Source organism: Triticum urartu, chromosome 7A (assembly GCF_056163025.1).
Source record: "Triticum urartu cultivar PI428250 chromosome 7A, HENAU_Tu73, whole genome shotgun sequence".
Taxonomy (NCBI): domain Eukaryota; kingdom Viridiplantae; phylum Streptophyta; class Magnoliopsida; order Poales; family Poaceae; genus Triticum; species Triticum urartu.
The window spans coordinates 602,503,758-602,520,271 of NC_141879.1; the positions used below are offsets into that span (position 1 = coordinate 602,503,758).

General features: G+C 54.0%; 1 protein-coding gene across 1 annotated transcript; it reads left to right on the top strand.

Annotated features, from left to right (window-relative positions):
* The first annotated feature begins 1,055 nt into the window (after positions 1-1,055).
* On the top strand, positions 1,056-1,631 carry LOC147960632 (uncharacterized). The gene has a single exon (XM_087536395.1). It carries the CDS (start codon positions 1,056-1,058, stop codon positions 1,629-1,631), a length of 576 nt encoding a protein of 191 aa, XP_087392521.1.
* Positions 1,632-16,514: the final 14,883 nt, after the last annotated feature.

The window sequence follows — 16,514 nt, forward strand, 5'->3', positions numbered from 1 at the left end:
AAAATCTCTCGAGAATTTGTAAAAATGGGCATAACTTTTGCGTAAGAACTCGGATGAATTTTTTTTTTATATGAAAAATCATCTACTCAAAAAGTTACATCCGAATTTAATCGGGGGAACCCCGTTAAACATTTTCAAAATCCCCAAAAACCTAACAAAAAAAAAGTTACGGGGCTTCTAAGATCCAGAGGCAAAAAAATTCAAAAAATTTCAAACTTACTAGTGGCGCACCGTATGCTAGGTGCGCCACTAGTAACAGAAAAAAATTGGTTTTGAAAAAAAAAATTGAATTATTTTTCAAAATATGATACGTAATATGATCGGGAAGATTGAAATATTTTTTCAAAATTTCATCATACTCATGAACATGAACAAAGTCCTAGACATCAGCAAGGTTTAAGAGGATTGATATGATAGATAGATCAACAAGTGCCTGTGAAGTGAGGTGGTGCTGGGGTTGGATGGAACTATGAAGTTAAGCGTGCTTGGGCTGGAGTAGTGTGAGGATGGGTGACCTTTCAGTAAGTTTGACCACAGAGTGTGATTTGACCTGAGATTAAGCATATTGACTCGAGATTAAGCCATAGTGACCCGAGATTAAGAAAAAAAATAAATTTGAATTTTTTTAAAAAATGATTTTTTTTGAATGAAAAAAAATTTGAATTTTTTCTAAAAAAATGAAAAAAATTGAAAAAAATTTATTACTAATGGCGCACTTCTATGTGGTGCGTCATTACTAAGTCAGATAGTAATGGCGCACCTCTAGGCATACTAATGGCGCACTATTGGTGCGCCATTAGTATGTGGTATACTAATGGCGCACCAGTGGTGCGCCATTAGTAAAAAATACTAGTGGCGTGCTACTAATGGCGCACCAGTAGTGCGCCATTAGTAGGCAAAAGTGGTGCGCCATTAGTAGGCCTTTTCCTACTAGTGCTCCTCGAACCCTTGATGAGCATATCCTGAGCATCAAGGCTCGCCTTCGGCTGACTCACCGGATGCTGCGCCGGCTTCAACGTGTCGGCGCCCAGGCGATTGCCGCCCTGTGGCCGGACATGCAGGCTCCGCGCACTCCCAGTCGGACTGCCGACTGGCTGGAGGTCGCGGCTGGTCGTCTTGAGGCCTGGAAGGGTTCCTCGGCCCGAGCTGGAGCGCGCCGGGCCTTGGAGTTCGTCAAGGCGTGGTATCCGGGGCTGGACCTAGACCGGCTGGCCACACTCCGGTCAGAGGCCCAGCCGGAGCTGGCAGCCACGGAAGACGCCCTCGTCAAAAGTGCCGCGGCGATCGCCGAGTACACCAACACCATCATCTTCATCCCCGAGCGGTCTGAAGACGGCGAGGAGGTACCGCCGGAGTGGTTTGGGATGAACCCAGACTACGGCAAGGACTCTGCAGAGGTGATCGGCTCCAGCGTCGAGGAAGAAGGCGAGGCAGAGGACGGAGGCGAGACGGAAGCACCAGAAGACGGGGCAGACGGCCAGCCTCAGCTCGACCGCGCCTCCAGCAACGAGCCGCGTGCAACCGAGCCGACTGCCGCCGGAGGCGATCAAGCTGAGACTGCCCGGCCGGCCGCCCCAACGCCTGACGCTGCCGCCTCCTCCCACCCTCCGAATCCGTCTGCCGCTTCCTAAGCTGCCGCCTTATCTTTATTTTATCTGCTTTAGTAGTCTTTGAAGAACTTGTTAATTTGCACAATTCCACCCGCGGGGTCTATTTTGAACTTCTGCTCGAAGATTCGGCCAAGGGCGTATGTTATGTAAATATTTATCCGAATTCTATCTTTTCTTGCTCATTGCTCTTTTGGCCTTTTCCTTTGCCGCTTTCCCTTAGCTGCCTGTCTTCCCAGTCGGACAGCCGCTCTGCGGACTATCATTGGATCAAATGCTTGGCTACTTTGGGAAGGCAAGTACTTAGCCGTTTTAGAGTTTTTTAGCAAGTTGGATAGAAGGCGGTGAGCCGACTGGTTAATAGTCGGTTAGTGAAAGGAAGGTTGGGAGCCGTCTTAAGCTATGTTTTATGCTTTGGGTCCTTAGCCATTTTTCATGCGAGCGCCCATTCTACCTTACTCCTGCCCACCGTACAGTCGCTCTGCGAGCTGCGGCTTCTGATGGAGATGGCTTAGACGCCACACACTACTTGTCCTGCTACAGGAAGCATTTCATAGTGCAAGGCGGCGAGTCCCTGGGCCGACCTGTCGAGCCCGGTGCCAAGCGGCATAACAAAGAGTAACATACTTGTAGGGATAATTTTTATAATATAGACAAAAGAGGGCAGTCCCCGAGCTCGTCTCGGGGGGCCCGAAGTCTTGGTACTTTAATACAAAAGGTAGCATGGTACATACTGCATCAACTGTAAAATCTTTGGAGGAGATTTGCATTCCATGGCCGCTCTGTCTCTTTGCCGGAGTCGTCCCTCTTGCGTGCTCGGGGCTTCTGAGCGTCAATAAAGTAGTAGGAGTCGTTGCCCAGCACTTTGCTGATGATGAAAGGGCCTTCCCAAGGTGCCGACAGCTTGTGTTGGCCGGCTGTTCGCTGGATCAGTCGGAGCACAAGGTCGCCTTCTTGGAATGACCTCGGCTTGACCTTCCTGTTGTAGTATCGGCGCAGGCTCTGCTGGTAGATGCTGGACCGGCTGAGCGCCAACAGCCGGCCCTCTTCCAGCAGATTGACGTCGTCTTGACGTGCTTCTTCTGCTTCCTCCTCGGTGTACATGGTGACTCGCGGGGAGTCGAACTCTATGTCCATTGGGATGACGGCTTCAGCACCGTAGACGAGGAAGAAAGGCGTGAAGCCGGTTGACTTGTTTGGAGTCGTGCGCAGACTCCAGAGGACGGCTGGCAACTCATCGAGCCAGCAGCCAGCCATACGCTCCAGAGGCTCGACTAGTCGGGGCTTGATGCCGGACAGGATGAGGCCGTTTACTCGCTCCACCTGGACGTTTGACTGTGGATGGGCGACGGACGCTAGGTCCAGCCGGATGCCCTGTGTTGCACAGAAACGGGCCAAGGCGCCTTTGGCAAAATTTGTTCCATTGTCGGTGATGATGTTGTGTGGTATGTCGTACCGAATTGTGATATCGGAGATGAAAGTCACGGCAGTCGGGCCGTTCAGTTTCTTGATTGGCTTCGCTTCTATCCACTTGGTGAACTTGTCCACTGCGACAAGTAAGTGAGTTAGGCCACCTCGTGCCGTCTTGAATGGTCCCACCATGTCTAGACCCCAAACTGCTAGAGGTCAGGCAATGGGGATGGTCTTGAGTGCAGAAGCCGGCTGATGCGGCTTGGAGCAGAACTTCTGGCACCCTTTGCATTTATGGGCCAATTCCTTGGCCTCTTCTAAGGCCGTTGGCCAAAAGAAGCCGTGTCGGAAAGCTTTGGCGACGAGTGCTCTTGAAGCCGCATGGTGGCCGCACTCGCCTTGGTGGATGTCTTTGAGAATTGCTTGGCTTTGCTCTGGCTCTACACAGCGCTGGTAGACACCAGTGACGCTGCGCCTGACCAGCTCTCTGTTGACTATGGTGTAGGCTGCCGCTCGACGTTGTACCTGTCGAGCTAAGGTCTCATCAGTTGGCAGCTCCTTGCTCACCAGAAATTTGAGGATGGGCTGGGCCCATGAGGGTGCTGCTATTTCTTCGACTGCCAGAACTGCGACTTGGACGAGGGTGGCTGGGCTGGGAGGCGGCGGGGTGGAATCAACAACCTCTTGCTGGGTTAATGAAGTCCCCGGGCCGACTGGCGCGGCTCTTGGGCCAGGTTCTAGAGTCTTCGAGCCCGCCGCCGCAGTCCCCGGGCCGGGTTCTGCAGTCCCTGGGCCGGCCTTGACTGTGGCGGCTTTGGAACCATCTGCCAAAATCCCCGTACCGTCTGCCGGGGCTCTGGAGTCAGATCCGACTTCTTCGGGAGGAGCCGGCACGAAGATGGAGTCTGATTCTGGTGAAGGCTTGACAGACGGCTTGAGGAGGTGTTGAAGGGCGACGCCGGATGGTATTGCTTGGCGGGTAGAGCCGATTCGTGCCAAGGCGTCTGCTTGGTTGTTGTCGTTTCTCGGCACATGGAGGAACTCGCACCCCTCGAAATACCCACTGAGTTGCTACACGAGGAAACAGTAACTCTCCATGTTTACATCTTTGGCGTCCCAGTCGCCAGATGACTGCTGGACCACTAAGTCCGAGTCGCCATAACACAGGATCCGGCGAATGCCGAGTTCTTTGGCAAGACGGAGCCCGTGAATGAGCGCCTCGTACTCGGCGACATTGTTGGAGGCGACAAAATGGATTTTCAGTGCGTATTTGAGCTTGTCGCCTTTAGGAGAAGTGAGGACAACGCCGGCTCCCAAGCCGGTGCACATCTTGGAGCCGTCGAAATGCATCCGCTAATGGGTGGAGTCGGGCGCTGGAGGTAGGTACTGGGTCTCGGCCCAGTCGACGAGAAATTCGGCCAGTGCTTGTGACTTGATGGCGGTGCGGACCTGGTAGTGGATGGTGTAGGGAGCCAGCTCTATAGCCCACTTGGCCACTCGGCCAGAAGCATCTCGGCTTCCGATGATCTCGACAAGTGGGGCCGTGTAGACCACGGTGATTGGATGCTCTTGAAAGTAAGGCTTCAATTTCTTGGCGGTAAAGTGCACGCCATAGCACATCTTCTGGTAGTGGGGGTAGTTCTGCTTGGAGGCTGACAGTACTTCGCTCAGGTAATATACCGGTCTCTGGACAGGCAGTGCCTTGCCTTCCTCCTTGCGTTCCACTACAATGACCATGCTGACTACCCGGCTGGTGGCGGCGATGTACTGGAGCATAGGTTCCTTGGGTGTCAGAGCCGCCAGAACGGGTGGAGTAGTCAGCATCTTCTTCAACTGGAGAAAAGCTTCGTCCGCCTTGTGGTTCCATTCGAAGAAAGTGGTCTTCTTCATGAGTTGGTATAAGGGGAGAGCTTTCTCGCCCAACCGACTGATGAACCGGCTGATGGACGCCAAGCAGCCGGTGAACTTTTGCACGTCCAATAGTCGGCTGGGTACCTCTATCCTCTCAATGGCCTTGATCTTTATAGGGTTGCATTCTATGCCACGTTCAGAGACCAGGAAGCCAAGGAGTTGGCCGGCTAGTACTCCGAAGACGCACTTCTCGGGGTTGAGCTTGATCTGGAATCGGCGCGGGTTCTCAAAGGTCTCCTTGAGGTCTTCCAGCAGTGTTCCACACTTTTTCGTCTTTACCACCACATCGTCCACGTAGACGTGGGCGTTCCTGCCGAGCTGCTTGAGGAGACACTTCTGCATGCAACGCTGAAAGGTGGTGCCGGCATTCGTCAGGCCGAACGTCATGGTGAGGTAGCAGAAGGCTCCAAACGGCGTGATGAAGGCGGTCTTCAGTCTGTCAGCTGGGTTCAGCTTGATCTGGCGATATCCTGAATATGCATCCAAAAAGCTCAACAGCTCGCATCCGGCGGTGGAGTCTATCACCTGATCAATTCTTGGCAGAGCGAATGGGTCCTTGGGGCAGGCCTTGTTGAGGCTCGTATAGTCAATACACATTCGCCACTGCTTGTTCTTCTTCAGTACCAGGACCAGGTTGGCTAGCCACTCTGGAAAGAATACTTCCATAATGAAGCTGGCTGCTAGGAGTTGGGCTATCTCTTCTCCGACAACTCTTCCCTTCTCTTCTGATAGGCGGCGCAGGGGCTGCCTGACCGGCTTTGCATCAGATCGGACATGTAGCTTGTGCTCGGCGAATTCCGTCGGTACACCTGGCATGTCTTTGGAGGACCATGCGAAGATGTCCCGATTCTCACGGAGGAAATCGACGAGCTCGCCTTCCTATTTGCTGTCGAGGTTTGCGCCTACGACAGCGTACCTCTCTGGGTGCTCCGGATCCAAGGGTATCTTCTTTGTCTCCTTGGCCGGCTTGAACGAACCCTCAGCCTCCGACTCCTTTGGGTTAGGCGATACCTCTGGCTGCTTGCCGGCCATCGCCACAACCCGCTCAAGGCGCCGCTTCTCGGCCGCGATCACCAGGGACTCGGCTAGCCGACTGCTCTCAGCCGCACAGGCAGACGACTTCCGGTAGTCGCCGGCTATGGTCAAAATCCCCCTAGAACTGGGCATCTTCATTTTGAGGTAGGCGTAGTGGGGGACCGCCATGAACTTGGCCAAGGCGGGTCGGCCAAGTAGTGCATGGTATGGGCTCTCAAGGTCCACCACCTCAAACCAAACTGACTCTCGGCGGAAGTGATCTTTGTCTCCAAAGAGGACGTCCATCAGGATCTTGCCGATTGGTGAGCAGGAAAGCCTAGGAACAATGCCGTGGAACATAGTCCGGCTATTCTGAAGCTGTCTTTGCTTGATTCCTAATTTCTCCATGGTGTCCTTGTACAGGATGTTAATGCTGCTGCCTCCGTCTATCAGAACTCGCGAGAAACGAGTAGCTCGTCTATCCGTGGCAAAGGTGGCATCCAAGACCAAGGCATAAGAGCCCGGACTCGGCATCACCTCTGGGTGATCAGCCCTGCTCCAGCTGATAGGCTTCTCGGACCAGTGCATGAACTCTGGCGTCTCTGATGCTACTGCATTCACCTCTTGTCGCTGCAGTCGTCTGCTGCGTCGATCATCAGCCATACTGGTAAATAGCACGTAGGCTCCGTGTTCTTCAGGGTATTCGTCTTGTACAACGCCGACTGGCCTGACAGCCGGCTGCTGGGGCGGAGGCGGTGGCGGCTGCCCAGCAGGCGGGGGAGGTAGGAGGCCATCTCCTTTGGCGATCCTGGTGAGCCAGTGGCACTTCCGGGTGGTGTGATTCGATGGCTTCGCGCCGTTATGGAACTTGCAAGGACCATCCAGGGTTTGCTCGTATGAGAAGGCCGGCAACCAGTTGGGCTTGCCACCTTTCCGTCGCTTGGGTGGAGGCTACCCATCCGGCTGCTGGGCTTCAACTGTCGAGACCTGCCGGCTGCTGGAAGCCGGCTGCGGGGCCTTGCGCTTGTGGTCGCTCTGCTGTTGCTGCCGACTGGCGTCTCCCGCTGGAGTTCTTGGAGCCTGAAGGGCCACTTTGCCAGTTGCGCTAACTTGAATCTCCGCCTTCATGGAGGAGTCGGCCGTGGCATACTTGTCTGCTATGATCAGCAGCTCGTCGAGGGTTTCTGGCTCGTCGCAGAGGAGCTTGTGCTTGAGGAGGGTGCCTTCTCTGCACCCGGCAGTGAAGTACTCGATAGCCTGCACCTCGTGCACGCCCTCGCAGGAGTTCTGAAACTCGGCCCAACGCGTGAGGTAGTCGCAAGTCGACTCGTCGAGACCTTGCATGCACAAGGAGAGCTGACGAGGCTTGGGAGGACGCTTGTATGTGCTGGTGAAGTTGCGGACCAATGCTTCGGTGAAGTCAACCCAGCTGTTGATGCTGCGGGGCTTCAGGCTGTTCAGCCATGTCCGGGCCGTGCCCTGGAGCATGAGCGGAACGTACTTTACGGCGACACGCTTGTTGCCGTTTGCTATGCTGACAGCCATGGAGTAGTCGACCAGCCAGTCTTCCGGCTTCATGGAGCCGGTGTACTTGGGCGTGTCTCTTGGGAGTGTGAACCCTTTGGGAAAGGGCTCGTCTCAAATGCAGGCCCCGAAACAAGGCGGAGCCAACTCATCTTCTTCTTCCAGCGCCAGGGATCGGTGAAGTCGGTCGATCCGGTGGCGGGCGTCGTTTTCCCCGACTCCCTCTCGGCGGCCAAGGCGGTCGCTAAGAGTCGGATGATCAACAGGCGGCGGGGAGACTCGCCTTTCTTTGCGAGGAGGAGGAGGCGGACAGTCGTCCCGTCGTTCCACTACTCTCGGGCAGCCGTCTCGGTCGCGCTCTATGGTAATGTGAGTCCGACTGTGGCTGACAGTCGGATCCTTGTCTCTTCTTCCTCGGGCGCCGCCAGTCGGTGTTCGAGACGTCGCGCCTTGATCTCGGCGAAGGTCGTCGTTTTGCCGCTGCGGCGCCTCCGTGCCGCAGCCGGCCTCGTTCTGCGCGGTAGCCGCGTCGAGGAGCCGCTGGACTCGCTCCATCATCAGGCGGCGCTCTTCGCCCTCGAAATTGTCCAGCTCGTCCGCCGCCGCCTGGGCGGCTCGGATGTTCTCCGCTGGTGCAGCATACACGGGGCGACTTGCCCCGAACAGATTGGCGATGGCTACTCCGCGCTGCTGGACCGCTCCAAGGCGGCTGGGCCCTGCAGGGGCCGGCGAGCCGCCAACAGCGTGATCCATCTCTCGCTGGTAGGCTTCTGACAAGCGTCTCATGCTAGCCAGCTTCTTCATGCCTTCGACGAGCTGAAGGCAGCGTGCCTCCAACATCTCCGCGTCAGCATCTTCCGGAATGGGCACAGTCAGGTCTTGTAGCGCCGCGCCAAGTGGGTCATGCACTCCTCCGCTGGGAGGCTCGTCATGACTGATGACGAGCACCTCGGTGATGGTGCTTCCGCCGCTCTCCGCACGAGGGAGAGGCTCGTCGTAGACCACCACATTAATGGGGAACGCGTCGAGCGACGCGGTGTCGGAGTCGACCAGCATCGGGTCGGTGGAACCTACAGACTCCAAGTCCACGGCAGGCTCGCCGGCGACGTGGAGTTGATCGAGGAGGCCCGCGAGGAGGCTCTCGGAGCCACCCATGCCTGCATTGGATGCAGGTTCGTCGGAGATGCGAACCTCGTCGACAAGTTTGGCGAGGTGGCTAGCTGCGCAGGCGATCTCAACGCCGCGCAGCGCGTCAGCGCTGACTCCATCTGGCGTGCCTGGCTGGCTGCGCTCGCCAGGGAGGAAAAGGGTTCCCGTCCAGAGCAGGTCTCCGTACGGCGGTGCACCAGGCCCCATGGTGGGCGCCAAATGTCGGGGGTTGGGTGCGACATATGCCAAAGGATGGCTTATCATGGTGGGGGCGAGTTGAACGTCACCGGTGCCTGGAAACGGGATGAGGCGAAGACATGCACGCCGGCGAAGCTTACCCAGCTTCAGGGCTCTCCGGGGAGATAATACCCCTACTGCTGCTCTGCGGGGTCTCCGCATGATCACTATGGCAAAGTGTTTACACGATTGCTCCTCGAGCTGTTTCCTAGAGGTAGGAGAAGGCAAGGCTAGCTCTCTCCTTCCTATATGATCTGGTCTAGTCCTAATGGATTCCAACCCTTTGCATGGGTGCCCTGGGGGTTTATATAGGCCTACCCCCCAGGGGTACAATGGTAATCCAGCTGGACACGGGCCCAGCCGTCAGTCTCTCTGGTCGCCGTTTTATCCGCCGACTCCTGGGGCCCGCCGACTGGTGGGCCCTGCCGACTGGCTCGGTACGGAGCCGACAGGCCGCGTCCGCCGTGGGCGGGTCTTGCCGGATGCTGATTACTATAGCCGTGCTTCTAATGACGCGTGCTTCATCATGGAGTCATGGCAACAGCCCCGCCGCCTGGCGGGCGATCACTATTGCCACTCTCCGTCATATCTGGTTAATGGCGCGTGGGCCCCGGGGGAGGAGCTCGCTGACTCTCGGGGGCCGACTCCCGACGGGTCCGACTTGTGACGCACTTGCCGTCTTCTGGGATCCCGCTGGCCGGTGGGACCCGCCGCCCAAAGGTCATATAGACAAGCCGTCGTGGGCACAGGGTTCGGTCCATCGGTGCTGATGTCAGGACCAGCATGGCAACAGTGCCACGCCGCACGGAGATCTCCACGGGTACGGCGTACTGTGACCCTGCTTGCCTTTGGAAAGGGGTGGGAGCAGTCTTCACTGTAGCCACTCCCCTGTCCTATCCCTCTTGATGAGGACATGGGGTTTTGCTGGAGTCGCGGGCCGACTCCCCAAGGCCGGCTTCCTGGGAAGTCATCAGTCAGGAGTCGGTTTGTCCTGAAGTCGTCCCTGGGACTCGGCCGCGAGTGGCTAGTCGGTGGCCTTGCCGCCGACTTCTCAGAAGGCGGCTCTTTGTCCTGGGGTCCTGAGGGGCGCAGCCTGCCACGACGTCTTGAAAGGTTCTGGGACTCGGGTTAGCCTACCCGTGGCCCATTACTCCAACACTCCTGCATGCTGCAAACCCAACCAAGGGAACGCACCCTCACTGACACGTGCTGTCACATGTGAAAAAACCAAACTCAGCCATCCTATCACTGACCGATAATTTTCGTTCATAGAGTATGTTTATCCAACCGCATGTTGGGGAGTATCCGTATGGCCCGTGCGGTGATCTGTTGGGGAAGAAGAAGAGGTGAGGAAGAAGGAAAGAAGGGTCAGGAGACATAGGATATTCATCCAACCGCCTGAAATGGTAGACTGACCCAAGTCAGGCGACTTGCATAACAAATATATGTTTTTACACAGCAAAAGATCCATAAAAACAACAACATAAAGAAAAACTATCACTGCTCGCGGAAAGAGATGGCCTCGTCGTCTTTGGCTACCGGTGCGAACCAGCCGTCGCTGCCGATGTGTGTCTCCGCACCGTGGTTGTCCTCGGGCTCCAACTACTCTTTCAAGTGGAGCGTGCGGGCGCTCTGCACGGACGAGAGCACAACCCGGTTCAAGTCGAGGACGTCCGGTTCCGCCTGAAGGAGGGCCTCGATGGCAGCAGCATCCACGCGCTCCACGTCGAGTCGAGCCTCCGCTGCCCGGTTCAAGTCCAGGACGTCCTGTTCCGCCTGCAGGAGGGCGTAGATGAGAGCGGCATCTACGCGCTCTGCGTCGAGTCAAGCCTCTGCTGCCTGGTTCAAGTCCAGGACGTCCGGTTCCGCCTGCAGGAGGGCCTCGATTGCAGCGGCATCCGCGTGCTCCGCCTCAAGTTGAGCCTTCGCCACCCGGTTCACATCCACGACATTCGGTTCCGCCTGCAGGAGAGCCTCGATGGCAGCGGCATGCACGCGCTCTGTGTCAATTTGAGCCTCTGCCTCCTGGTCCTCCTTTAGTATCGCCATGTTGAACCGCTGGCCCGTCTGCACCATGGGGGACTCGGACGCAGGCACGAAGTCGACGTCCATCGTCTCATACCCATCGGGGGCCTTCTGCACCGCGACCTCTCCATGAACATTGGATCGGCTTCCTCCTCCTCGTAGCTTGGCTCTAGAGAACTCGGGAATTGGCCCACCGCAAAGCGAGCTTGGGAACGGAGGTCTGTGGCGCCGACAGCCGCCGTGATTTTTGTGCGGCGCTCCGGCGTCAGCATCTTGTAGTAAGTGATCTTGTGGCGCACTATGGCTTTCCGGCGAACTAGGGGACGCTTGATGCGGGCTAGGGGATCGAAAGGTGGGGGAATGGGCTGGAGATTTGGTGTGGTTTTAGGGCAGTGGCTGGCGTAGGCCGAGCAGCGAAGGTTCTGGTGTGAATAGTGGTTCCAGTGATGACCGGTCAATCGGTTTTGACTGTACATCGCTCTTGTCGCGTTCGCATTGCAGCCCGGCACGCTGGACCCTCCACGTTGCTTACCGAATGGAACGCGCTTCGTCTTGCATTTTTGCTCGCTTGTGGGACCGTAGTTGAGAGCAAACCGACGTCCCTCCCCTCCCCCTCCCACGTCATTTATTATACCACCACTCCCTCTGTTTTATGCGGAGTAAAAAAACAGAGGGAGTATACTACGGATGAGGATCCCCTGACGTGGCCGAACCCATTGAGTAACTGACATGCGGGGCCTAGCAAGCATGGGGTCCTCCAGTAAGTGACCGAAAGGGTGGGTAAGGCAGGGATACCTATGTCAGAGGATCCACTTCCACTATACTACTTTGACCAAATGTTAGAGTAATAATATATGACATGCAACTTACACAAATGTTAGAGTAATAATATATGACATGCAACTTACACAAAGCATACAGGGTCTAATGTGTTTTTCGAGGCTAACTTTGACCAAATGTTAGAGTAATAATATATCACATGCAACTTACACAAAGCATATGGTCAAATTCGTATGTGAAAGGAGTTTCCAATGATATAATTTTCACATTATACATCTCATGTACTATTAATCTTGTCAATAGTCAAATTGGAAACAATCTCGAGTACAAATCTAGGACTACGTACGAATCTAACAATATTGATTGGGCGTTGTTGAATGTTGATACCTTTTTGATCAAAGTAGAGATACTTTGACTACACATAAAACTTATATGTAAACTAGAAAGGATAGGAGGGAGTATATTGTACGTTCAAAAACAAAACGAACATTGAATACCCTTTATATATGATTTGCGGATGCTATGATCACCGGTTCAAAATTTTGAAACCGCCTTAGGTATCACATGCCCCCACTCGTTCCCTCTTGATTTCATCTCGGGGTCCGGAGATCTATTGAAAGAGGACTAGGGTGGGTACATGCGAATGATAATTGGCGGAATGTTCAAATGAGGCATGCGGGAGGATGGACTCGACTGGAGGGCGACATGATCGATGGAGAAGAGGGTTGGAGAGGAATGAGAAATAAGCAAACGCCACATGATTATACTTGAACGGCTCAAATAAACAATAAGTTGTCTCGCTTGGCCTACATTGTGAAAGGCTTAATGCGCAACGCGGAGCACTGACGCTCGAATATGGCCGGGAAAACAGGGAAACCGACATGTGCGGCACACCCGTTGGGACGACATAGCGCATACTAGTCCAATGGAGGAGCTGGCCCACGACCTCCTCGCCAGCGACAACCGTTCATGTGGGTCGTTGGGGCAAACAATGGGGCGCAGCTCCAGCACCGCCTCTGGACACGGCGACCACGGTGAGCGACACGCTCATATCATAGCTAGACATGGTCGGTTTCAGTGTGCCGAGGGTGGCGTTAGTGTTGTGGCACAACCAACAGTATGTTCGGTTTGTGCCCAAGGTTGCCCCATCAAAGCATTGGGTAGCCAAAATTTTGGTTGAGGTATTGGTTGCCCATGATTTGGCCGACATTGGCAAGAAAAAAGAATTAGAGTTGGCTAGAGTTCATTGGCATGCCAAAGAAATGGCAACCATCCAAACAAACACCAATCTTTGGGTCATGACCAAAATTTTGGTTGAGGTATTGGTTGCCCATGATTTGGCCGACATTGGCAAGAAAAATGAACTAGAGTTGGCTAGAGTTCATTCGCATGCCAAAAAATGGCAACCATCCAAACAAAGACCAATCTTTGGGTCATGAACAAAATTTTGGTAAGGTGCACTTTGGCCACAATCCAAACACACCCCAACACCTGGCTCGTCGAGGCTGCACGGGGCGCTGCGACGTGTCTGCGGAGTGGTGTAGTGCGGCCAACTGCATCCTCTGGACCTGAGACCATGCCGGGTCGTCTTGCTTTTTCAATGACATGTGGGGATCACATGTGAGCAAAGGGCATCTCCAACGTTGCCACGACCGCAGCTGACTACCCTGGCACACCAAAACCCTCGTCCCTCGCGCCGTCGCGCGGTGCGTTCCCAGCCGGTGCTAGCTGCCCGCATTCATGTCGTCCATTTGTATGTCGTCGTTAAGAGGCTCGGTGCCCAAGGAACCAACTCCGGCGACTTAATGACGCACCCGGACGCTTGGCCTTAGCGGAATGCGCCACTTAAAGCGGCAACGCCCAGCTAACCTCCACACCATAGCGCATCATCCTCCTACCTGGCACCACATCCGCCATGACCGCAAGTGCGAACGCTCTGCGGGAGAGCTTGTCTTCGGGGATGAAGCTCGAGGTCGCCGCCCTCGCTCAAGTCGCCTCTCACGATGCAATAGCGGCGTAGCCAGACGCGGACACGACCGCACAAGTGGTGGCCACGGTGGCGGCCGACGACGAGAGCACCGTCAGCCATGCGTCCTACTGGCCGCCGTCCAACATCCAGCACCGCCGAGGTCAGGGACTCCTCCGAGGATGAGTAGGGCATGGTAGGCGGCAGGGCATGGTGTGCCAACTGGTCGGTCCGTATCCCGTGTTCTACTCTTCCTCGCCGGAGACCGCACCTTCACTTCATGGGTCTTGAACCCCGCCCCCATACATAGAGATCGCAGATGGAGGACGTCGTTCGCCGCCGTAGAATAGGTTTAGAGTCAGGTTTCTTTTATTTTTCTGTCCTATAAAAGTTTGAAATGTAATGAAAATCTGCCATGTTTGCATTAATCTTGGCCGGTGTATATTTATCTGTCTATGTGCTAACGGTGGTCAACCTCTTCAGGATGGCTCCCGCTAAGAGCACCAGTCAGAACCAGAATCAAGATCCGCCACCGCCTCCACCTCCTCCAGAGGCATGGCAAGCTGTGATGGCCGCAACCAATGCAAACACTTAGCTGATCATGCAAATTCTTCAAGAGCGCAATCAAGGCAGTCAAGGGAATCAAGGCAGCAATCAGAGTCACTTTGCTACACTCAACCAGTTCCTTGCTAACGGGCCAAAGACTTTCAGTAATTGTGTTGAGGCAACCGATGCTGACGATTGGCTTGTGGATCTGTGTAAGCATTTCGAGTGCAGCAACGTCAGGCCTGAGGACTTTGTCAAGTTTGCTTCCTTCCAACTCAAAGATCAAGCTGCAGAATGGTTCCAGCAGTACAAGGATTCCAGAGGTGGACGTGTTATCACTTGGGATGATTTCCGTCGAGATTTCCGAGCTCATCACATTCCGCAGAGCGTGGTTGAAAGCAAGCGTGAGGAATTCCGCAATCTGAAGCAAGGCTCTTTGTCTGTCTATGACTACAACAAATTGTTCCAGAAGCTTGCCCGCTTTGCCAAGCAGGACGTGCCTGATGAGAAGAGCATGATATACCAGTTCAGGGGTGGTCTCAGAGAAGATATTCAGCTCGCTCTTGTCCTCTTCGAGCCTTTGAGATACGATGAGTTCTACAACATGGCACTGAAGCAAGAGGCTGCTCAGTTGAGGTGTGATGCTTCCAGGAAGCGAGTCAGAGATGTTACTCCTTCTTCCTCTACTCAAGTGGCCAAGCAGCAGAAGTTTTGGCCTCCTCCTCCTCCGTTCCGTCAGCCGTATCAGCAGAAGAGCAAAGGTGGCAGTGGTTCTTCCCACCCAACCAACCCAGGCTTTCAGAACAAGGCTTCATCTCAAGCTCCAAGATCGAGTGCTCCGTATCACCGTCCGCTTTTAGAGGTCACGTGCAACAAGTGCCAACAGAAGGGTCACTATGCCAACAAGTGTTTCAACCAGAGGCGTCTTCCTCCTCCTCCTCCTGTCAGATCGGCAAGTACAGCTGTGGTCAAGCATAACCCCAAGTCCGCCAAGGTCAACTTGCTGAATGCAGCTCAGGCAGAGGAATCACCAGATGTGATCATGGGTAACCTTCCTGTTAATGACATTCCCGCAAGAGTTCTTTTTGACACTGGTGCATCTTTATCATTTTTGTCGAAGCCTTTTGCATCCATGCATGATGTTCATACTATTGATTTGCCTAAGCCGATAGCGGTTTCTTCTCCGGGTTTGTTCATGAACACCAAAATGATGGCTCCGGATGTTTCTATCACATTGGGTGACTACAAGTTTCTTTCTTCTCCTATGGTGCTTGGTAACTCGGATATTGATCTTATTCTCGGGATGGATTGGCTTTCTAAGCACAAGGCACATCTTGATTGTGCAGCCAGGCAGATTCAATTGACTCATTCGTCTGAGGATGTAACTGTCTTTGCCGCTCGGGATAATACTATCCGTTTGTTTTCTCTCAATGAGAAGGGTGAATTGGATGCTATCTCTCAAATTCCAGTCGTTTGCGAATATCAAGACGTCTTTCTAGAAGAGCTCCCAGGAATGCCTCCGCACCGGCCAGTTGAATTCGTTATTGAGCTTGAACCTGGCACGGAACCTGTGTGCAAACGTCCTTACAAGCTCGGACCTAAAGAATTGAAGGAGCTGAAGAAGCAACTCGATGAGCAAGAAAGATTGGGTCTCATCCAGCCTAGTACTTCTCCGTGGGGTTGTGGTGTTCTTTTTGTGAAGAAGAAGGATGGAACGGACCGACTTTGTGTTGATTACCGTCCAGTGAACAAGAAAACCATCAAGAACAAATACCCACTTCCCAACATCAATGAGCTGTTCGAACAACTCAAAGGTGCCCAAGTATTCTCCAAGCTTGATCTTCGTATGGGTTATCACCAGATTCACATTCGTGAAGAAGATATTCCCAAGACAGCATTCAGAACAAGCTTTGGTTCATATGAATACACTGTCATGTCTTTTGGCCTCGCCAACGCTCCTCCGACGTTCTCTTGCATGATGAACTTCATCTTCAACGCCTACACCAATGACTTCGTTTTGGTATATCTCGATGACATTCTGGTTTTCTCAAAGAACAAGGAAGATCATGCCAAGCACTTGCGTTTGGTTCTCAATAAACTCAGGGAACATCAGTTCTATGCCAAGTTCTCCAAGTGTGAATTTTGGCTCGATGAGGTTCTTTATCTTGGTCATATCATCTCTGCCAAGGGCATTTCCGTGAATCCCGAGAAGGTATCCGCAATTGTGAATTGGGAACCTCCTCAGAATGTGAAGCAACTCCGCAGTTTTCTCGGTCTCGCAAGCTATTGCCGAAGATTCGTTGAAAACTTTTCCAAGATCGCGAAGCCTCTCTCTAATCTTCTTC

Excerpts from the sequence above, each read along its gene's own strand:
- LOC147960632 (XM_087536395.1), top strand. The coding sequence starts at position 1,056 with ATGCAGGCTCCGCGCACTCCCAGTCGGACTGCCGACTGGCTGGAGGTC.